The following is a 25141-nucleotide window of genomic DNA, read 5'->3' as shown; positions in this document are numbered from 1 at the left end:
TGCAACCCAATGCAAAACAGGTCAAATGCAGCCTGTGAACTGCAATGTCCACTGTGTAATAAAAGTCAATAGAGTTCTGTTGAGCTGCATTTGACATGTCAAACACAGAAAGACCATGCCCATCAAAATAAACCCTAAAAGGATATCACCATCTTTGTTCAGGAAATATATGGGGTCAGCATCTATATTCTGTACTGAGATTCTCTGGCATAACTGTGTAAATACTGGTGCTTAGTACATTTCAGGCTGTGTTCACAAATGCCTGTGACAGCTCAGCCCCCTGTTGTTGCCTCTTGCTGTGATTTGATACAAAGTTACAATGTTGCAGTCGGATTACTGGGGAAGAGGAGATACTTTGTCCTGCCTGCAGCTAACCAATGAAATCTGAAAGCTTAGTCACGGCCACTTAACTGTAAGGATGGCTTTTTTTCTGATAAGGGGTGGAGATTTTTTTTAAAGTTATACTGTCGCTGTGTCTTATAGCAGAATTTTTATAATAGACATAAGTCAGATATATTAGGATAAAAAGGTAAATCACTGTATTTAATAAGTTAATTTAATAATCTAATATGACTAGGTCTGAATAATGAAATGCGGGCATGGTTGAGGAGTTATTTGCACTCCTTTGCTTGTTTGCTCATGGCTCCTTGTGGATGGAACAAGCTGTACCCAGCGGATGATCTGTCAGATGCAGTTTACTAAATAACTGGGTTATTTAATTATCAAATAATTTAATTAAACATAAATAAATAATAGCTGGTTCAGAATACATTTTAACATAACACAAGGATTGTGCAATTATTACACAAAATAGAGTGAAAATAACTGCAGATTAAGTAAAAAGTGTAAAAATATATTTTTTTTTAGCAAATGATTATGCTGCTGCCACCAGGAGATTGGCTTGCAACAGCTTTACATCACTACAAATGATGGCATAGAAATGGCATAGAGCAATACGTGGAGCACGGAATGCGCCATGCATTTTTCCTGCCGTGGTACCTACTTGAATATAAAGTCTCCCGATGCTCTATTTGAGTTCAGAGTCTCTATTTGTGGGTTTAACTAATATTAATATAAATATAATTTAATATAAACACATTCAATTGATTATATAAAACAAAGTATAATAGTATGATATTAAGCACCGCCAAAGCACTATGAAATACAAATTTTTTTGCTTAATTGACTTCATAAGGTGCACATGTTAAAACAGAAATACTAGGTGCATTTATGTGCATTACATGCTTCCTTGGGCTTACAAAAAGTAAAAGTCAGCAGACTGTGACCCTATTTGAGTGAATACTGTATCCACACGTGTTCAGAGTAACAGGTATGTTAATGAATGGTTCTTTCAGATTAACATTTTATTGATATACACAGTAATTACAGTTAAGGAACAAGATTAATTATATTATTAATTAGGTATTTTAAGCGGCATAACAGATTTGAGAGTTTAGAATGTTTACATTCAAATTTATATCTGAGTATATCATATTTTAAATAGTATATATTTAAAAAAATAATAATATAAATATAGGTATATCACATATAAGCAAGATGATAATGTGGTAAGAAAAAGTTAAAGTGGAACTATAGACAAAACTTTTTTTTCTCATTTTGGATAGAGTAAGGGAGGGTCATAACCCCTGTCTGTTTATTTTTTGCCATCTGTGTCCTATTGAGGAGATTTCCCTTCACTTCTTCTCCCAAAGACAAAACAGGAATTAAGAAAATTCCCTTGGGGACCCCTAGGTCCCCAGAACTAGTGTCCTCCATTGAAAGATTTCCCATTAAATTACTTTTCTCTGGGGACAACCCAAAATTTGGGATTTTCTTTTACTTTCAATGATAATGGTAAACAGGGAACATAGAGAGGGTGAATTTCCTAAATGGGGGCACAGACAGAAAAAAAACTGACACGGGTTCTAATACATCTCCACTCTATCTAAAACTAAAAAATGTTTTGCTTTTAGTTGTACTTTACAAAGATGACATGTTTTTTTATTGCAAATACCCATTTATAACCTGCAAACATACAACTCTTAACTTTTTCTTTAAAATGTAAACTTCACCCACCTATCCACCTTCTCTTCTCTCCTATTGGTACTGATCAATAAGAAAGCAGAAAAGGTGGGAGAGGAGAGGTGGGACCAAGCTCAGCTTTTAGAATTAAGGTTGATATTGTGTTGATAAAGTGTACTGTACTGCCTAAACATAGGCAGACACTGGACTGTGAGCTATTAGGATCACTAAGCTATGAGACATTTGGAACTCTCATCAATACAGATTTTCCAACAGGAAAACTTGTCATCAGGGTGTGCTAGTTGTGGTTTTATAGGAAGGCAAGCTTTCAGTGAGTCACAATAGGATTGCCTGTTATGACATCCTTGCTGGAAGAAGGCAGCAGAAAATTCAGTGTCATTCTAATTAGTGCATAGTACAGTGTTTTCAATGAAGATCATACACCAGTCTTTCAAAACCTTTTAACATGGAGAAACCCTTAAAATCACCTTCTAGGCATTCAGGAACCATCCTATCAATTACTATATCTACAGCTCATGGCACATTAGCGTATTGGCCAGTGGGAAGAATGCTCCTTACATTGGCAGCTAAAAAGATCATTGGGCCGTTGATTCCTAATCTGAGAGGCAGAAACTGCTCATTGTTCAAGGAACCCCTAGCAATCTCTGAAGGACCCCTAGAGTTCCACAGAATCATGGTTGAGAAAGGCTGTAATATGCTGGCACAATATATTTTACAGTAGTATCACCGTTATGATATTTATCACTGTGAGATTCTAAATGTATGCTTGTTTTTATGGAAATATTGTAAACCTTTGTATGGTTATTTTTTAATGTATATGAATAAACGTTTTGATATATTTCATTATAATGTGTTGTGCCTTAAAAGTCCCACCCATAATTTGCTTTCAGATAGGATATAAGAGTCTAAATTATGATTGAGGTTTATGGTTAGGTACAGGTTAAGGGTTTGTTTTTAATAGATTGGTATAGGGGTTACATTGCTGTAATAGGCAGGTGAGATTAGTGTGTTGGTGTAATAATTGTAAGACATGCAATGAAGTTTGTGCTAAAAACTTGTATGCCAAATTTCTGTTCCCAAAACTACCATGCCGCAAAATAATTTTTGTAAGCTGAAAATTAACGTACAGTGCTTCCTCTTTTTTCTCCCTTCATAGAAGAGACTTGACCTTATAGGCAATTCTTTTTTGTGTCACTGGCCACAAACATCTATAGACAAAAGGTGTGTGCTCCTCCCGCTCCTCTCAGAGGGATGTGGGCAATTTTACCCACATAAATGTCATTTTTTTCTTTCAATAACTTTTATTATAGATTCTAAAGTATACAGAGCATAACCTTATACAAATACAGTATATTAGCAAGGTTGAAATATCAGTGAGTTCCAAGACAGTGTCCATCAAACATCAAAATAGAGGAAAAACTGAAATAAGTATATCAAAGTACATCTTAGTAATGCAATAATGGTTTAGCAATGTATGCAAGAACATTGACTGTGCGCCAGTAACAGAGTAAGGGGCACTCATAGGTTTGGTGCGAATGCTGGGTCTTCTATGCAGAAATCAAAGAAATATACAGTATCTCACAAAAGTGAGTACACCCCTCACATTTTTGTAAATATTTTATTCTAGCTTTTCATGTGACAACACTGAAGAAATGACACTTTGCTACAATGTAAAGTAGTGAATGTACAGCTTGTATAACAGTGTAAATTTGCTGTCCCCTCAAAATAACTCAACACACAGCCATTACCACACCGCTGGCAACAAAAGTGACCACACCCCTAAGTGAAAATGTCCAAACTGGGCCCAAAATGTTAATATTTTGTGTTGCCAACATTATTTTCCAGCTCTGCCTAACCCTCTTGGGCATGGAGTTCACCAGAGCTTCCCAGGTTGCCACTGGAGTCGTCTTCCATTCCTCCATGACGACATCACGGAGCTGGTGGATGTTAGAGACCTTGCGCTCCTCCACCTTCTGTTTGAGGATGCCCCACAGATGCTCAATAGGGTTTAAGTCTGGAGACATGCTTGGCCAGTCCATCACCTTTACCCTCAGCTTCTTTAGCATGGTTGTCTTGGAGGTGTGTTTGGGGTCGTTATCATGTTGGAATACTGCCCTGTTGCCCAGTTTCCGAAGGGAGGGGATCATGCTCTGCTTCAGTATGTTACTGTACATGTTGGCATACATGGTTCCCTCAATAAACTGTAGTTCCCCAGTGCCGGCAGCACTCATGCAGCCCCAGACCATGTCACTGCCACCACCATGCTTGACTGTAGGCAAGACACACTTGTCTTTGTACTCCTCACCTGGTTGCTGCCACACACGCTTAGCACACCATCTGAACCAACTATGTTTATCTTGGTCTCATCAGACCACAGGACATGGTTCCAGTAATCCATGTCCTTAGTCTGCTTGTCTTAAGCAAATTGTTTGAGGGCTTTCTTGTGCATCATCTTTTGAAGAGGCTTCCTTCTAGGACGACAGCCATACAGACCAATTTGATGCAGTGTGCGGCGTATGGTCTAAGCACTGACAGGCTAACCCCCCACCCTTTCAATCTCTACAGCAATTCTGGCAGCACTCATACCTCTAATTCCAAAAGACAACCTCTGGATATGACGCTGAGCACGTGCACTCAAATTCTTTGGTCGACCATGGCGAGGTCTGTTCTAAGTGGAACCTGTCCTGTTAAACCACTGTATGGTCTTGGCCACCGTGCTGCAGCTCAGTTTCAGGGTCTTGTTAATCTTATTAAAGCCTAGGCCATCTTTATGCAGAGCAAAAATTATTTTTTTCCAATCTTCAGAGAGCTCTTTGCCATGAGATGCCATGTTGAACTTCCAGTGACCAGTATGAGAGAGTGAGAGCGATAACACCAAATTTAACACACCTGCTCCCCATTCATACCTGAGACCTTGTAACACTAACGAGTCACCTAACACCAGGGAGGGAAAATGGCTAATTGGGCCCAATTTGGACATTTTCACTTAGGGGGTGTACTCACTTTTGTTGCCAGCGGTTTAGACATTAATGGCTGTGTTGACTTATTTTGAGGGGACAGCAAATTGACACTGTTATACAAGCTGTACACTCACTACTTTACATTTAGCAAAGTGTAATTTCTTCAGTGTTGTCACATGAAAATATAGAATAAAATATTTACAAAAATGTGAGGGGTGTACTCACTTTTGAGAGATACTGTATAAGCAAGGGCCTACACAGTAGGAAAGCCGGAGAGTATAGGAGGAGAAAAAGTGTAGAAAAGGGAAAGGAGGAAAGGTTGTCAGGGACATTCAAGCCTGGAAGATCCCAACCAGCACATTTAATGTGTCATAACCACAATGACACATCCTTGCAAGGTTTCTCACACTACAATGATAAAGGTTGAATTGCAGGTAAGGAAGGTTAACATTTATATTAACAAAAATAGTAGAGAAAGGATTAAAATAAAATAGTAAAAATCACTATATTTTTCAATTTCTAAAAAAAAAAATGACATCTGGCAATAAGTGTTCTAATAAGGGGCCCACTGTTCCACCTTAGCGGTTTAGGATGTCACTAAATCCGAGTGACAATATGTGCCCTTAATATGCTGTGTGCAGAAGGCTGCATTAATTCTGTATGAAACATAATATAGTGTAAAATTCAGCTCCATGTGTCTAGTTATTGTGTTCTGTGACTGTGGTCTCTAAGTGCATTATACTCCTCTATTGAGAAGCACATGGGGTATGATTCAATAAGCTGTGCTCCGGGTAGAGCACTTAAACACTGCTGGGTTTTTTTTCACCTAGCTGCCAATCAATAACCTCTTTTGGTTTACCAAGTTCATTGTGTTCTTCCCTAGAATTACAACTGAAATTGTGTTGAAAAAAAATAATGCTAAGGGAATGAAATCACTAGTAACTTTATCTACAGAATTCAATGAGTTATAATTCTTGTCTATAATATGGACATGCTGAGAATTCAGGAATCTACGACTGCATAGTTGCCAAATTTTTTGTAATTAGTAAATGCATCAAACGTATGATTATATGACTAATGTACTGTATTTACAATATTACCATGTAGTGCTACCCCCGGAGGAGCCGCTTGGTTTGATGGGTCCTTTGTTCTACCACGACTCCTTCAGCTGCTCGGTTCCCACTGACACACCTGGTTATAGAATGAAGGCAGCTAACACCTGTGCAACCTAAGCTTTAGTATATTACCACTCTATAACAGTACAAAGAAAATAAGCCACAAGCAACTGGATGGTAAATTAGATGGGTGTATTAGTGTATTATGCAAGGCAGTTAGACAGTACATTAATCCGTAAACAGGCAATTGAAAACATTTAAAGATGCTATACTAGTTTAGGGTTTTTCAACCGGGGTTCTGCAACACCCTGGGGTGCCACAAAGAGTCCTCAGGGGTGCCGCAGCCACATCTTGGTCTGAATGCTACTTTATGTTAACTCCCGTGCACTACGACTCTGCGAGGAGAGAGAGAGAGCACAGCCTGCACGGCTCACTCCTCCTCCCTGCAGCTATGTGTACTATTGCCGGTGTTCTGCCGAGAAAGTTCCGCTCAGCAGATAAGGACCCCCCTCTACTGCACAGGCGCTGCGCCTGCGCAGTAGGATCCGGCGGAAATAGCCAAAGGTGAATAGCTGAAAATCAGCTGTACACGGCGCCTGTAAGAGGGCCCCTCGCGGGCTTGCTTCTCTCGCCACGCTTCAGGCACGGCCTCGCTTCGCTCGGCTACTTTTGATTCCCCCTCTAGGTCCACTTGGATGGTGGGGAAGGAACCTGGACCTAGGGTGCAGGCGCCGTGTACAGCTGATTGAAAAGTTTGAGCTTCGGCTATCTCCGGCGGCTGAGAGTAGTTCGTACTGCGCAGGTGCTGCGCCTGCGCAGTAAAGGGGGGGAACTTATCCGCTGAGGGAACTTTCTCGGCAAGACACCAGCAAAGCAGAAAGCTGTGCGGGCCGCCTGCTCGCACCCTACCAACCATTGACGTCATTGGTTGTTTAGGACATGTTGGGCGGCACTACAGTTTTCTGTTTTGTCGGCAATAGTACAGATAGCTGCAGGGAGGAGGAGTAGTGAGCCATGCGGGCTGTGCTCTCTCCTCGCAGAGTCGCAGTGCACGCGAGTTAACACAAAGTAGCACTCCTCCCCACACTGCTCCTGTACAGGCAGCAGAAATTGTGTGTGGGGGCAGAGGGAGGAGGGAGAGGAGTGGGGGAGAGAGTAAGGAGAGAGCACAGCCTACATTTATATTAGGAGGGGGGATTTTGGGGGGTAAAATGTTTTGCTAGGAGGGTGGATTTGAGGGGATTGTGCTGGGAGAGGGGGCAGGGGGTGTTGGAGCAGGTTTGTGCTAGAAGTGGGGATTTGGGAGCAGGGGGGGGGGGGCCTGTTCTAGGATGGGGGATTTGTGAGGGTTTGTGCTAGGAGGGGGGGGGATTTGTGCTAGAAGGAGGAATTTCGAAGGAGTACTAGAAGGGGAGATTTGTGCTAGAAGGTAGAATTTGAAGGGAGAAGAGTTACAATCTAAGATCACCGAACAGACGTTTTAGTTCTTCTTTACACCAGGTGCAGTGCAGTAACATGTGCAAAATTGCATGTTTTCTTTTACCGCACAAAAAAATGTGCTGCCTTTTGCAGTTGCACATGGGTGCCATTATTTCTTAATGACACCCCTATGCATCTATCAAATGTGTGTATGTTCGTGCTCAATAAAAAATGCGAGATGCGCAAGCATGCAAAAAATCTCATGCTTGGACACACCTCCTAATGTGAACAAGCCCTCAAACTGGTGTGCCCCGGGATTGTGCACAGTTCTTAAGAGTGCCTGGAATGAAAAAAGGTTGAAAAACACTGTACTAGTTAATGTGAAGTCTGATCCATAAGATGGCAATGGTTAACAGTATCAGCATTAACTAACCCAAAAATAAATGTCCTTGTGTGCATGTATGCGTTCCTGACAAAAGGGTACCACTGGAGGTGACTGCAAAGTACCTTGTGCTTAACTGGCAATGTTAGCTGGCTATTTTTGGGGCCCTTCTGCAAGGTGGTGCATGTGAAACGGTCTCTTTAATGCACTGCGGGGGACCGTTCGCGTGCACGAGCGCCAGCACTGGGATTTGTGTGTGTAAACAAAAATCCCTGTGCTGTCAGGGAAGAGGAGATATATTGTTTTTTCCTACTAAGTAGGAAAAATGATGTCTCCTCTACTAGTCAATCCTATCCCCATAAAGTTAAAACACACTGAGGGAACACACAATTAACCCCCCCCCACCTTAGTGTTAAATCCCTTCCTTGCCAGTGACATTTACACAGTAATCAGCATTTTTATAGTACTGATCAGTGTATAAATGTCAATGGTCCCAAAAAATAATAAAAAATCTTTCCCATAGTTTGTAGACACGTATAACTTTTGTGCAAAACAATCAATATACGCTTATTGCGATTTTTTTCCCAAAAATATGTAGAAGAATATATATTGGCCTAAACCGATGAAGAAATTTGTTTTTTAAAAACATTTTGGGGGTATTTATTATAGCAAAAAGTAAGAAATATTTATTTTTTTCAAAATTCTAAATTTTTTTGTTTATAGTGAAAAAAAAAAACGCAGAGGTGATCAAATACCACCAAAAGAAAACTCTATTTGTGGGAAAAAAGGATGCAAATTTAGTTTGGATACAGCATTGCATTTACCGCGCAATTGTCAGTTAAAGCGACACAGTGCCAAATTGTAAAAAGTGCTCTGGTCAGGAAGGGGGTAAAATCTTCCGGGGCTGAAGTGGTAAAGAAGGACAGGCCAGCAACTGCAGAATTCAAGTTTCAAATAACATTACAAATGTCTGACGAATTGTGGGGACCCATGATGGTCAAGAATAATGGTAGCACTTTGTGATTGTCCGTCATAAATTAGAGTTCCCATAAACTGGGTGGTAAGTGACAGGCATTGTTATTTATTACAAAGGCGGCAATCAGTTACTGGTCACAAACAGAGCATAATTGAGAGATCGCCTGTGTATTCGGCAAAGCAGTTGTGATTCAATGTTAAATTTTTCATGACAAGTAAAGAAGCATGCATGCTTTTATTAAGTGTGTATATTTATACAAATGGTGTAAGGTGAGCATGCATCCTCAGAAGTAGAAGTGAAAAAATGTTGGCACGCTAAACATAGATAGTGAATAAATAAGTGTCCATAAAGTGTGAACAACTGGTGCTGTTCTGAACAATGCAGGTGAATTCCTTGATGAACATCCAGTTACAGTGAGTACAACTGATGTATCACTGCCAACAATCAGTTGGCAGTGTTTGCTAAAAACCATTAGACATTTATAGACATAGTGGGCTCTACTCATTAAAGGCTTCTGCATACAATATGAAGGCCACATGACTCATTTTTTGGATATATCGCCTGAGATATCTAATGTGAGGTAAATACCGCAAAAAAAAAAAAAAAAGATAAAGTCAATTCACTAAAGAACACAGACATTTATTTATCACCTGCCAGTAGGCTGTTGGTATTTTAGCACAAGTGGTGCAGATAACAAGAGTGGGAAAGTGTTTTCAAGTAAAGCTTTAATTCACAGTTTATTTACCGCAAAAGAGTCACTATTAAAGAACCTTTTAGATCACCCGAACTTTAATACACAGTAAAAACATGCGCCAAAAGTTTCTTTATGGATCTTTAATATTAATAAAAGTATGCATGCACTGGTTGTGGGTTGGTAGGGGAAGTGGCAGGGCTCCAACTTGGAGCTGAGTGTGCAATAACAATGTGTGTTTGGTATTTGGGGGCTTCCCATGTAAACGGAAGAAAGTTTCACTAATAGCAAAGGCACTTGCAGGCACCTTGTGGCAGCTGTTCTTACCACGTTAAATTCGTCAATGTTAGGGTGATGTGACAGGTACCTTTTAGGATGATATTTTATATAATACTGCCATTCTTGATAGTATAGTAATAAAGCAATTACCAATATGGTATTTGTTCCTTTAATCTAAAAATGCATGGGTCTTGATGGTACATTATTCTTTAAGGTAGATATTTAAGGGTTTAACTAGGCCCAACTTAAATGATAACATACCTAACCAAAACAGATACATCTCAGCCAAAATTAGCAAACAATTAGCCTAAAAGTCATTGTAACATCTTTGAAACTAGTACACAATTTAGTTTGTATAATGGGTATTATCCAGAACTATATTCATTGATATGCCTTCAGTGTGGCTAGTAAATCTTCATGGAAGCCTCAAACAATCCTGACAGATCTTCTTCAGAGTGTAATCGAGGGGATAGCTTTGTCACTCGCTCCTGAAATACAGTAAAGAATGTAAGTGACTTCAGAGGCTTATTTTTGTGTTATTTTATAAGGTTGCTAGGTTCTGTTTTTTTGGCAAACAGGAGAAAACAGTGACTGAAAAGCAAATATGACAATATTCCAGAAATGTAGTCAGACTAAAATAAATGAATACATGTATTTGCCTGCTGCCAGGAGACACTAAGGCCTGATTCACACATATGCATTTTTAGTGCTTTTTGCATTTTGCAGATTTGCACTACAGAATGTGTTCCATAGGAAACCATGTTGAATGGACTGTAGTGCAAACCTGCAAAATGCAAAAAGCACTAAAAATGCATAGGTGTGAATCCAGCCTTATGCCCCGTACACACGGTCGGACTTTGTTCGGACATTCCGACAACAAAATCCTAGGATTTTTTTCGACGGATGTTGGCTCAAACTTGTCTTGCATACACACGGTCACACAAAGTTGTCAGGAAATTCCGATCGTTCTAAACGCGGTGACGTAAAACACGTACGTCGGGACTATAAACGGGGCAGTGGCCAATAGCTTTCATCTCTTTATTTATTTGAGCATGCGTGGCACTTTGTGCGTCGGATTTGTGTACACACGATCGGAATTTCCGACAACAGATTTTGTTGTCGGAAAATTTTATATCCTGCTCTCAAACTTTGTGTGTCGGAAAATCCGATGGAAAATGTGTGATGGAGCCCACACACGGTCGGAATTTCCGACAACAAGGTCCTATCACACATTTTCCATCGGAAAATCCGACCGTGTGTACAGGGCATTACAGGCACAATTGAAATGCACCCAGAGCAATGAAATAAAATTTATTTGATTGTTGCTTTGCCGTTTTCGGCAATGAAACATTTGCAATGCATACTCTTGTGGGGAGGGAAGCAAAATCTTAGGGAGAATTATACCTAGGAGAGTGATTATATGTATATTGGACAACGGTGACAGGACAGAAAGTATGAGATTTTCTGCTATCGTCTCTTCTATGACCAGTTACGGGGCCATGTAGTTTGCTTCTACATAGGGATGCTATAGTCTATTCTTGGCAATTCCTCCTAATATTACAAAATCAGGATAAAAAAGGGACAAGGACTTTCTAACTGGTTTATGAAAGGTCTTCAGGCCAAATTTAAGTCTATTGCTCCCAAGGCCAACTGTCTAGTGCCATCTCCCCTCTTACTCCGGTCAATCTACTAGTTATAGTGTCACACTAACTGTACATCTAAATTCATCTCTAGAAGAATACGACAAGATGTATCCCAACTTTGCCCGCAATTTGTCTAGGCATATCCGCCAGAGGTAAGTAAGTAGTACATCATTCTACTAGGGTAACTTGACATGCAGTTCAGGGGCATCAACACTGAGATGCTGGCAGGATGACACTGGCAAGCAGGACATTACTCTGGTAAATAATTATGCAAAAGAATGTATTACAGCAGTCAGTGCTGAGGAAGGCAACCCACAGGCAACCGACCCCCCCCCCCCCCCTCAATAAAATATGATCCAATTTTGATCCAATGGGGGGGTGGAAAAAGAATTTGTTCCTAATTTCATAGGAGGCAATCAGATATTTCCTGGATCAACTAAATCTGGGGTTATTATCTTACTAAACCTGGTATTAATACTTATATTAAATAAATATATATTTTAGTATCCAGTTAGATTTTGTGCATTTACTAAAGGATCCAGGCCTTTTCTAAAAACAATTTACGGAGCTGGTCAGAAGTACACCTCCCCCTACGTTTTGGGGATGAGCAAACGGTGCCATCTTTTATGCCCCGTACACACGGTCGGACATTGAACGGACATTCTGACAACAAAATCCTAGGATTTTTTCCGACGGATGTTGGCTCAAACTTGTCTTGCATACACACGGTCACACAAAGTTATCGGAAATTCCGATCGTTCTGAACGCGGTGGCGTAAAACACATACGTCGGGACTATAAACGCGGCAGTAGCCAGTAGCTTTCATCTCTTTATTTATTCTGAGCATGCGTGGCACTTTATGCGTCGGATTTGTGTACACACGATCGGAAATTCTGACAACGGATTTTGTTGTCGAAAAATTTTATAGTCTGCTCTCAAACGTTGTGTGTCAGAAAATACGATGGAAAATGTGTGATGGAGCCTACACACGGTCGGAATTTCCGACAACAAGGTCCTATCACACATTTTCCGTCGGAAAATCCAAACCTGTGTACGGGGCATAAGTCTTTGGGTGACACCTTTGCTCCTCCATACATACAGTACAGTGAGCAAGCGTTGTCACCCCAGTACAGGAAGTGTGTTTCCCTAGGTGAAAATAAAGGAAAAATAGTTAAAAAAAGTAATGCAGCCACCACATACAAGTACTGGTAAGCGGCAACATATTTATTTGTTGTTTTTGGGTTTAGATTTGCTTTAAGTCACTTACTTGCAGCATATTCCAAGGAAGAAAAGCTTACAGTCTCACTGCTGCATACATCTGTGTCTCACCACATACACATAATGACTTGTGGCTAGTGCTACAGGCAGGCAATTAAACTGCAAGTACTTGGAACAGATGTGCTGTAAAGCTTGTCAGTATTTTAGGACATGCAAATCACTGGGTATCCAATTAGAACAGCAGACAAGCATAAAGACAGCTGTTTCCTTCCCAAAGAAACACTAGTTAATCGCAAAGCATTTGCTGGTTTTACCATGGCCCTCCTGCTGATGTCTGCACGTTTCATTGGCTGAATTAAGATGTCTAACTTTTACAAATTATCCATTACTACTATTTACTCTTGGAAAGAATGGTTGTTTATTACTCTGCTTTTGTTTTCAGGCCACCGAACAATACTGATGTGTATTATATTGTATACTGTTCAGCTTGTCACTTAGCAGTCCTCTGCTCTACTGCATGTTAACGACTATGGCAGCCTTTCAGCACTTGTTCTATTATGATTATTAAAGCGTAACTAAACCCACCGATTTACCTGTTTCCCAAAACAGTTATATTTAAGGCATGCTTTGAATGATAACTGTCACAGTTGCTTGCTCTCTCTATTGAACTGTCAAGCCATTAAATGGCTGGTGTCATAACTGATAACATGTACAGATCAAAGAGAGGCTGATATGGCAGCTATCATATTTACAAAGGTTAGGAGAGTTTGTGCATTTGGACCCCTTTCACACTGGGGTGGCGGGTCCGTTAGTGGTAAAGCGCCAATAGGGCGCTTTTAACCCCCGCTAGCTGCCGAAGAAGGGGTTAAAAGTGCCCGTGTTGAGGACTTTTCAGGCACTTTGGAAGTGCTGTCCATTCATTCCAATACAACGCCCCAAAGATGCTGCTTGCAGGACTTTTTTCCTGTCCCGCAAGCGCAAGCACTCAGGTTTTCACACTGGGGAGGCATGAGAGGCAGTTTTCAGGCACTTTACAGGCGCTACTTTTAGCGCTATAAAGCCTGAAAACCGCAAACAACTTTTTCTGTAATGTATACCTGTGATAGTATAGTCACACCATGAATTTCTGGTTTAATAGTACAAAAGAAAAACAAACAGGTAAAGTGCACACTCCCTACCTAGGTCTGGAGTCACTAAGTATAACAACACACAAAAACAAAAAAACTTTAAATTCACTACATGCAACTGCCATAGATCCTATTTTTAAAATAAAATTAAAGGGAGGCAGGGGAAGGGGCTCCATCAAATAAATAACAAAAATATCTTTACTATTCACATAAAATGGCCATAAAAACAAATTAGCTAAAGAAAGCTTAATCGTGCATCACCATATGCATATGATATGTACCAACTACATATCTCAGTTCATGTTACGACTGCAGCTTCATAAACCTTTAGGGCTCATGCACGCAGAGGCACATGGGCATATAAAATACTCCTTAATTTGTGTCTGGGAGACCCAGCTGCTTTGTAATGCTGCCCACAGCAATGAATTACAAAATATGCTGTACGTGGTTTATGTGGTTGTAAACGCCGGTAGTGGCGTATGCATATGGGTGTATTTTCCCGAATGCACAAGCTTCGTGGTATTGTAGGGGCAGATAATGACGTGAATGTACAGTATGTAAAGTACTGCGGAAATTTTTGGCGCTTTATAAATGCCATTGATAAATAAATATAAATGCAATAGAACACAGTTGATGCTAGGATTTTGGTGGACATCCTAGAGACCTAGACCAATGGGGATTCTGAAGCACAAAGACTGTATTACAGCTCAGAAGAGGTTTGTGAAGGGACTACTAGCTTTATTCACAGTAAGTATTAATTGTTAAACATGATGTTTGCTTTTAATGGATCTTCTGTTTTCTTTGAAGACCAGTAATGGACACCACTGCAACAAAGAGGACAGCTCCCCGTTACCCCTGGCCAGCATCTCAATGATTGAACAATAATTAACAGTTAAAGTGGTGCTCAACCCAAATATATGACCCCCTTGTATATGTAGGGCACATCAACAGCCACAGATTTAAAGCGGTAGTAAACACGAAGATTTTTTTTTAAACCTGTAAGGCAAAAGGCATAATGAGCTAGTATGCACTGCATACTAGCTCATTATGAAATACTTACCTTAGAACAAGGCATTGGCAGGTGATCTTGGTTCACGCCAAGGGAGCGGACATTTTCCCTAGACGTGTCTTCCGGGTATCACGGCTCAGGCGTTGTGAGTGGCCAGAGCCACGGTGTCGTCACTCCCGCGCATGCACGCGGGAGACTTCTTTCCGGACTTTTCAGCCGGGAAACTCAGAGTGCATGCGCCACCGAAGTCAGCGGCTGCATGCAAGGGGAATATCTCCTAAATCATACAGGTTTAGGAGATATTCTTTTTACCTACAGGTAAGCCTTATTATAGGCTTACCTGTAGGTCAAAGTAAAAAAAAAGGGTATTCAACCGCTTTAAAGCAAGTACTTCAAAAAAATACAAAACACTCAATTTTTAACGTTCTTTCACATGACTGCTTATCTTACTGTCGCTACAGCATGGGTCAGAAATAAGCCACAGCATGTCCCATGTCTTGTGATGTTGTATTAACTATTACACGCTCCCTTCCAGGTCATTGAAAGTGAAGTGCACTGTCAGCCAGGCATGTGCTCTGCCACCTAGAAGGGTCCGATGTTTGACTGACAGCACACTTCGCTCTGGATAGCCTGGAAGAAAAGGCATGTAATAGCTAAAGTAACATGGTGCGATATGGCTTAGCTCCACCCCCAACCCAATCATGTGACTTAGGATGTAAGTTGTGTATAGTAATACATGACTTACATGTTTAGCAAAACAGGGAACATATGCACTGTGGTGGCAATGTGGCAGAGGCTCTATGAGCCTGAATAATGTTGCCTCCAAGGAGGAGACTAACCTATAAAACTCAAACTGCAAGAACAACATTTCATTTCTTTTAGAGTAAAGCTTTCTGTGAAAAACTAAGGGCATAGATAGATAAAATATGTAATTATGAAGGTTTCAATGTTTTGTTTTTGGGGTTTAAAATCACTTTAATACATGGAGCTACTTAATCAGAAATCTACTTCTTGTCTGTGGTGGACAAGCCCTTAAGGGTCCTTTCACACGGGACGGATCCGAGATGATCCCCCCCTGAACATCCGCTTGCTCAGCGGGGATCGCTCTGTGGATCCCTGCTGAGCAGGCAGATGACAGGTCCGTCGCTGCACTTGTCACAGTGTCGCTCTCCCCTATGGGGGATCGGATGATGATGGACCGTAGAGTCCGTCGTCACCTGATCCGATAACGGATGGAAAAGTAGGTTTTTCCACCGTTACACTTTTTCGGATCGGAGCGGGTCGGATGTCAGCGGACATGTCACCGCTGACATCCAACGCTCCATAGAGGTCTATGGAGGGTCCGCTCAGGTCCGCCTAAAAAACTGACAGGCGGACCTGAACGGATCGTTCGTCTGAAAGAGGCCTTAATGCCTTTTCAATAAAGTGGCGAAGAGAAGAATGTTGTGGTCAAGTTGGAGCATCAGCTCCTGTTCTTCACCTGTACAGAACTCCTCAGATATGTTTTTCTCTTTTCAGGGTTTAATCATAGAGGCCTCTATGATTAAGCCCCGAAAAAGGGGAAACACAGTTCCCTACATGTATAGAACAGGAGCTGAAGCTATTTTTTACTAATTTTATTTACATTCATGCAACAGGGAGTCAGCATCTGTGTGCCAATGGCCGCCATTTTGTTGAAGCCTTAAGATCACCACACAAGGTCTCCTTTAGATCTACAAACAAGTAGTGCAAGGCCCTGCCTGGCTGCATACAAATTAATTGGATAGTTAAGGTAGGTCCTTGCATTACCACTTTTGGTAGATCTAGTGGAGATTGCATAATCAGAGTCTGTATGGTCAGACAGCGTGCAACGATTACAACTGATAATGCAGATCTGCCTGCACAATACAGACAGGGGTTATTATGATAAACATTACTCCCAGTCCCATCCTTAAAGTGTTACTAAACCCAGGACCCTACATTCACTATATCTGGTCGCCCACAGTACACAGAACATGGAAATGCAATTATTTTAGTAAAAATACCTAAAAAAATACCCTCTCTCATTAGCAGTTTTGTGAGTTCTATCAATGTCTGATTAAAGCTTTTTTCATTAAAGAGTTTTCATTCTCCCCTGGTTGTCCTATAAGGCTGCAGGACCCCTGACCCTCTGTCTGGACACTGCTGATTGGCCCTGTGCTGATGACATGCACTCTCCCAAGAAAAAAAAAAAGTCTGTAGCAATACACACCAAACTGAGCATGTGCAGCTTGTCCCCAAGGCTATGTTCTATCAGCAGATAGATTGGGGACAGTGAAAGAAGGAGAGGATCAAACAGCCCTTTTACACAATGCAGAGGATTAACCCCTTAGGTTCCACAGTGAGTATAACAAGCATGCTTTACTGCATTTTTACTGTTGAGGGTTTAGTAACACTTTAATATTAAATAGAAGGGGAGAGCTAAATAAGATTTTACTGTAAGTAAGAAGCTAAGCAGCAGTATAAACATATTTGAAAGTTGTGTTATGTAAATGGGGCATGTAACAAATATAAAGTCGGCAATATTCCAATTTGGCTACAAACATGAAAATCCACTTTAAGCCTTGTGAGTCTGTAAAGTGTGGGCCAAAAGTATAATTTTTATATCTCCCATCGGTATCACTGAAAATCTTACCTGAGGCAAAGTTCCTTTCACTAACGCGGGAATATCTGCTGTACTGTATCCCACCGCAGCCAAACCATCATCGACATTCAGGTCAAAAAGAAATTTCCGTAATGTGCCTGCCAAAATAAGTCCGGCGTCTTTGAGTTTTGCAGTCTGGATATCTGCCCCTGAATTAAGATATAAAGATGTGACTGTTGGCTACTAAGATGAGGAGGAAGCTTGCTCAAAAAATAATTGGATAATGCTGAGACCAGGATTAATACTAGATTCATATCAGTGGACCTCATTTACTTTGGGAGAGTACAATTTCTGCTTTTAGATGATATTTTGACATATGTTTAAAAAAAATGCATACTGTGCTATTAATATGTGTAAGTGATATGCTGCAGAAAACACAAGCATAGAGCATATTCATTTGATAAACATCACATTTCCTTCCATAAACCATATACTGTGGATGGGGGACCTTTTTAAATGATCTACAGGAGCACGAGTGTATGCTGCCATCTAGTGGCAGAAGAGAACAAATACTTTTTATGACATTTCGCTAAAACCTTAGGGGTCTATTTGTAAAATGCTTTCACCAGTGATTCCAACATTTTTACAATAGGATCCAACTAGAAAATGTGTGAATCCTGGTTGAAAGTGTTGTGAAAAAAGTTCCGTAAACAAATTCCTTATTGTAAAATACATGATTTAGATATCATCTGGGCAATTTGCTGACCTTCAGCTGGCTAACAGTTCATTTAGGTACTTGTAATTCCTTAAAGCTTGATTTTAGTTTTTTTTTTTTTCAAATCAGCACAAAGGGCAGTACTTACACTGAATGAGAAGTGTCCCATGTGCTGGTGGCTGCTCTCTTTGTTTAAAGTTTCAGTCTTATGTCCCCCTATACACCTGCAGCAGCAACCTTCCAATGCTGTGTGGGCTAATACTGCCACTGGACCGGGTCATAGGCACACGTCAAGACTATGTCTGCCTTTTCCACCCCCCCCCCCCCCCTCCATCCCATCCATCGAAGCTGTACTATACAGTGCCTTGCAAAAGTATTCACCCCCCTTGGCCTTTTACCTATTTTGTTAAATTACAGCCTTTAGTTCAATGATTTTTTAATCTGAATTATATGTGTTGGATCAGAACACAATAGTCTAAGTTGGTGAAGTAAAATTAGAAAAATATATACATAAAACTATTTTTCAGAAATAAAAAACTGATAATTGACATGTGCGTATGTATTCATCCACTTTGTTATTAAGCCCATAAAAAGCTCTGGTGCAAACAATTACCTTCAGAAGTCACATAATTAGTGAAATGATGTCCACCTGTGTGCAATCTAAGTGTCACATGATCTGTCATTACATATACACACCTGTTTGAAAGGCCCCAGAGGCTGCAACACCTAAGCAAGAGGCACCACTAACCAAACACTGCCATGAAGACCAAGGAACTCTCCAAACAAGTAAGGGACAATGTTGTTGAGAAATACAAGTCAGGGTTAGGTTATAAAAAAATATCCAAATCTTTGATGATCCCTAGAGCACCATCAAATCTATCATAACCAAATGGAAAGAAGATGGCACAACAGCAAACCTGCCAAGAGACCGCCGCACACCAAAACTCACGGACTGGGGAAGGAGGGCATTAATCAGAGAGGCAGCACAGAGACTTAAGGTAACCCTGGAGGAGCTGCAGAGTTCCACAGCAGAGCCTGGAGTATCTGTACATAGGACGACAATAAGCCGTACGCTCCATAGAGTTGGGCTTTATGGCAGAGTGGCCAGAAGAAAGCCATTACTTTCAGCAAAAAACAAAATGGCACGTTTTGAGTTTGCGAAAAGGCATGTGGGAGACTCTCAAAATGTATGGAGGAAGGTGCTCTGGTCTGATGAGACAAAATTTTAAATTTTTGGCCATCAAAGAAAATGCTATGTCTGGCGCAAACCCAACACATCACATCACCCAAAGAACACCATCCCCACAGTGAAACATGGTGGTGGCAGCATCATGCTGTGGGGATGTTTTTCAGCAGTCTGGACTGGGAAACTGGTTGGAGTTGAGGGAAAGATGGATGGTGCTAAATACAGGGATATTCTTGAGTAAAACCTGTACCACTCTGTGTGTGATTTTAGGCTAGGACGGAGGTTCACCTTCCAGCAGGACAATGACCCTAAACACACTGCTAAAACAACACTTGAGTGGTTTAAGGGGAAACATGTAAATGTGTTAGAATGGCCTAGTCAAAGACCAGACCTCAATCCAATAGAAAATCTGTGGTCAGAAAAGATTGCTGTTCACAAGCGCAAACCATCCAACTTGAAGGAGCTGGAGCAGTTTTGCAAGGAGGAATGGGCAAAAATCCCAGTGGTAAGATGTGGCAAGCTCATAGAGACTTATCCAAAGCGACTTGGAGCTGTAAATGTGGCTCTACAAAGTATTGACTTTAGGGGGGTGAATAGTTATGCACATTGACTTTTTCTGTTATTTTGATATTTTCGTGTTTTGTTGCCTCACAACCTGGAATTAACATGGATTGTTTGAGGATTTGCATCATTTAATTTACAGAACATGCCCACAACTTTGAAGATTTTTTTTTTTTTTTCATTGTGAAGCAAACAACAAATAGGACAAAATAACAGAAAAAGTCAATGTGCATAACTATTCACCCCCCTAAAGTCAATACTTTGTATACTTTGTTGCTCTCTGTTTTTTTTTTATTTAACCGCCACTTCAATCTACCTGGTTGCCCTAATCTGGGATCACAGAGTCCCCGAGTCCCACTTCTCTGTTGTCCCTATCACTCCATACAGGGGCCCGATGGTACCTCAACAGAGTTCCTAAACATATATACCCTCTGGTATCTTATTGCTGACCCTGTGATCTTGATACTACTTTTAAGGAACATGCATGATGCCTAGATGATATTTGTTAGAAGTGTTATGCTAGATGCACCTTATTTGAACCTTTTCAATGGTCGTGTGTTCTGCCATTTTCCTAGATTTAAATATGCTATTGTTCTTATATAGTCGGTGTTACCTTTGTTTGCATTTACTATGTTACATTAGGCTGCGGGAGGGAGCTGTTTTTGCCTTTCTATCTAGACAGATTATTCAGCTTTCTAATATCCCGCTTGTTCCTCCCACCTACCCTCCACTGTGCTCTACATATAGTGCCTTATTTTCATTCTCTTTTTTTTTTTTTGGTACTCACTGTTGTAGACACAACTTGAGGAGCCCCTCTACAATTAGTAGATGAGTGCTCATTGCCATACCTGTACATAATTTCCCTGTTTAATCAGTGGGCCCCATTTTTTTTTTGTCTTGGTGAGTGGAGGTTTTTCTGTCCCTGTTCAATCCCAACCCGACCAGAATGGCATACTCTTTACTGGGGAGGTGCCCTATCCATATTTCACACAACCCGAGGAGCCTTAATATCCCAGAGAGAAGGGTATCCCTTCTGAGGGAACTGAAAAATGCTCAGCCAACCTTTGTTTTCTTACAAGAGATGCACTTTCAAATTCACTCCATACCAAAACTGTTTGATAGACATTTTCCAGGGGTGTACCACGCGCCAAACCCAAACCAAAAATCCAAGGGAGTGTCCATATTGCTGCATAAACACGCAAACTTTAAATTATCCCAGCAATACACAGATCCCCAAGGAAGATTCTTGTTCCTAAAGGGAACGTGGCACAACAGGCCAATAACCCTGGCAAAAGCATATTTCCCTAATTCAGTACATCTTGCATTCTGTCGCCATCTTGTGGATGAACTAAAAAGCTTTGCCACTGGCTGTATCATTTTGGGAGGTGATTTTAATATCCCTCTACTTCCACTGCAGGACACCTCCAATGGCAAATCTAGTACCATCCTACAGAAAATTAAAACCCTATTGAATTCACTGTGCCTAGTGGATGCATGGCGCCTGGTACACCCGCCAGGTCGAGATTTTACTTTTTACTCTCCATTGCACAAGAAACACTCACGCATTGACTATGTGTTCATCACGCAATGTGACCTACCTCTATTGTGCGCTGCTCACATAGGCATACAAACTCTTTCAGACTATTGTCCAGTGTCGATTTCTTTGACACAGACAGATAAACCTCACGGAACGTGCAGTTGGTGGTTGAAACCTACCTTACTGACTGACCCCGTTACTTCCCAAAAGATAGCCCCGTAGCACTTAAAACATACTTTTCAGCTTAATGACACAGATGGAATGTCTCCCCATACGATTCGGGAGGCGCATAAGTGCGTTATACGTGGCGAACTTGTCCACCTTGGAACCCACAAGAAAAGGGAAGCCAAGAAAATCACTGCGACACTAGCGGAAAAAATTGCTGCCTTAGAAAACCAACAGAAGCAGTCTCGCGTGGAAGCCATCTCTACAGAGCTGTTGGAAACGCGTGAAAAATTAAAGTCCTTGTTCAATCTTAAAGCGAAGTGCATTCTTTATTTTAAGAAGGGTTTCTATTATGAGCACAGGGATAAATGTGGCAAATTTCTTGCAAAAGCTCTTAAAGCATTAACCCATGCCCAATCTATTCTATCCATTAAGAATTTAGAGGGTCAACCCTTGTACAAAATGGATCACGCTTTCTACACCAAGTTTTATAATCTGCCCATGTCCCATAAACCCCCAGACTTCCAAGGAGATAGAGAGCACATTTTGTGTGACTACATAAAAGAGAGTGGCATGCCCACTTGAACCTCGTCTGAAGTTCTATCCTTGGAGTCACCTATTTCAGAAGATGAGCTTCTGTTGGCAATTAAGGCTCTCAAATACGGTAAAAGTCCGGGTCATGGTGGGTTCACGGCACATTATTACAAAACCTTTTTATGGACATCCTAAAGACGCCCTTTCTCCATGCCCTTAATCACTTGAAAATCACTCAACCCATATCAGACACCCTTACGATGGCCAATATAGCTCTGTTCCCCAAACTGGCTAAAGATCCCACAGACTGCGCTAGCTATAGGCCAATTTTGTTACTGAATTTGGATTTAAAAATCTTGGCCATTAGACCGACGACTTTTCTACCCAAACTTATTGGGCTTGAGCAGGTGGGATTTATGCCGTGGAGGGAAGCCCGTAACAATGTCATAAAGGCCCTCAACTTAGTTCATTGTGCACATACAAAGGGAATCAAAGGCCTTCTCCTGTCTACTGACGTGGAGAAGGCCTTTGATCGAGTGGCCTGGGACTACCTGTTCTCCACCTGTAGACACATTAGCTTGGAATCTCACATGTCGTGGATAGCGGCTTTATACCATAAACCACAGGCCCGACTTAAAATAAATGGCACCCTCACTGAAGCGGTTCATAACAATAATGGCATGAGGCAGGGTTGCCCCTTATCCCCACTCTTGTTTATATTATCACTAGAGCCCTTTATCTGCCTGACCAACGCAAACCCAGACATAAGAGGATTTCAGATAGGTCATAACACTTACAAAATAGCAGCTTACGCGGATGACCTCCTATTCTTTCTCGCTCAGCCACATATCTCATTCCCAAACCTCACTAAAGCCTTACGGCTTTTCGGATACATCTCCAATATGAAAATAAATGATACCAAATCCAAAGCCCCTAATATTACCCTACTCCCTGACCTACTAGCTAGAGCACGCACATCATGCTCGTTCAAATGGGAAACTTCGGCCAATTTCGTCCACCTACCTAGGAATCAGACTCACGGCAATCTCATGGATACTTATAAAGGTAACTTCCCTCCCTTGTTAAACAATATACAAAAAGACCTGAAGGGTTGGACAACTAGGCCCTTCTCATAGTTTGGCAGAACTGCCATACTCAAAATGGTAACATTGCCTAGAATTCTATACCACTTCCATACTTTGCCTATACCACTCCCTTGCCAGTTTTTTAAACGACTTAATGCCATCATGCGCACCTTTATTTGGATGGGCAAAAACCATGCATAAAACTTGACACCCTTACCAAGCCGATAGAACGGGGGGTATCAGTCTCCTAGATTTTAAACTTTACCACTTTGGGGTACATTTAGCTAGCATCCTAGATTGGAATTGCCATAGGGAACAGAAAGACTGGGTCACCTTGGAGGAGACCTCATCGACACTGTACCTAAGATTCCTCCCTTGGATCCCATGGAAGAAATCACCACACAGTCTACAACAACACCCACTATTGGGAGCGACGCTGAGAGCGTTTCATGCGGAAGGGAACACTATATATATATATATTATATATATATATATATATATATATATATATATATATATATATATATATTTTTATTACACAGCGAGTTGATGAATTATACATTTTTTTTAAATTTCTGTTTTTTATTGCATATTGATTTCTATTGCACATATATTTAATATATCTTTGCACCTGTCACTTTAGATCCCTAATCCAAAGGACTAATTTATATGGGACCTATAAGCACATGTCACTTTTATATTTTTTGTGCGTTTTTTGTTTTTTCACTTATATGATATAGTGACATAGATTATATGATATAGAGTTCTCATTGTTCACTATTCTCTCTTGCACAATTTAGCACCTATCACTTTATATTTATAACTAAAAAATCATTGCATTGATACACTTTATTATTTTTATAATAACTTTTAGCACCTGTCACTTTATATCTTCAAGAAGAATTATTATATTGATACACTTTTCCTATAACAGCGCCACTCCCTATTTTCATTTATCTTTTGGGTTTCACTTAGGTGTTCCCTGTTTATATAGGGGGGCAGCAGTTTCTAATATCCCGAAGCGCTGATCTTTTGATAAATAATTAATGGCTGTGTGTTGAGTTATTTTGAGGGGACAGCAAATTTACACTGTTATACAAGCTGTACATTCACTACTTTACATTGGAGCAAAGTGTAATTTCTTCAGTGATGTCACATGAAAAGACATAATATAATAATATTTACAAAAATTTTTAGGGGGTGTACTCACTTTTGTGAGATACTGTGTAATATATATATATATATATATATATATATATATATATATATATATATATATATATATATATATATATAAAATAGATCAGTGGATCCTTCTCATTCACAGAGGCAGATGCTTCTAAAATCTTCACAGATACGGTAGGATCAAGGGACATTCTAACCCATTCATCTTGTATACAGTTAACCCGCAAAATGGAGAAACTGTTACAACGATCTGTCACTATGGAGTTACATGAAGTAACATTGGCAGAATATTACAGATTACAGATGATCCCTAGGGGTTTAAGAGTTCGCCTTGTATCTACATTATTTTCATAGAATGTTGATTTCAAAACAAAGTTTGCACAGATTGTGAACAAATGTTCGTTCTATATAATGACATTCACAGTGCAATTCCTACAACAGGAAAGAGTGGTGATTAAACAGCAGATTGCTGATATTGAGAAACAACTGGAGGAATTTTCTAGCAGCGAGGATATCAAAGTCAAAAACAAAAAAAATTAACTGCCTTAAGAAAGAATGTGGAATTGCTCAAATGTACTAAACTGGAATGAGACAAGGATGATTATACCAACAGCCGAGTATACAATTGGTCTAATTCTAATTACCATCACATCAAGACATACAGATGTGGAAAACAGCACAAACAAATCTCCACCTCCTCCTCTTCAAT

General features: G+C 40.5%; 1 protein-coding gene across 3 annotated transcripts in view; it reads right to left on the bottom strand.

Annotated features, from left to right (window-relative positions):
• Window positions 1–9513: 9513 nt before the first annotated feature.
• The window catches only part of ADHFE1 (alcohol dehydrogenase iron containing 1), a 61252-nt gene continuing 45624 nt past the window's right edge, over window positions 9514–25141 (bottom strand). For all 3 annotated transcript variants that reach the window (XM_073631748.1, XM_073631750.1, XM_073631749.1), the window contains 2 exons: window positions 17516–17673; window positions 9514–10353 (listed from right to left, as the gene is read on the bottom strand). In XM_073631748.1, the coding sequence (XP_073487849.1) occupies window positions 10270–10353; window positions 17516–17673 (242 nt within the window). In that variant the 3' untranslated portion in view covers window positions 9514–10269. The remainder of the gene's footprint in view (window positions 10354–17515; window positions 17674–25141) is intronic.

This window comes from Aquarana catesbeiana, linkage group LG05 (assembly GCF_042186555.1).
Source record: "Aquarana catesbeiana isolate 2022-GZ linkage group LG05, ASM4218655v1, whole genome shotgun sequence".
Classification (NCBI taxonomy): domain Eukaryota; kingdom Metazoa; phylum Chordata; class Amphibia; order Anura; family Ranidae; genus Aquarana; species Aquarana catesbeiana.
The sequence above is the reverse complement of the archived record's forward strand: the minus strand, read 5'-3'. Positions and strand labels throughout refer to the sequence as shown.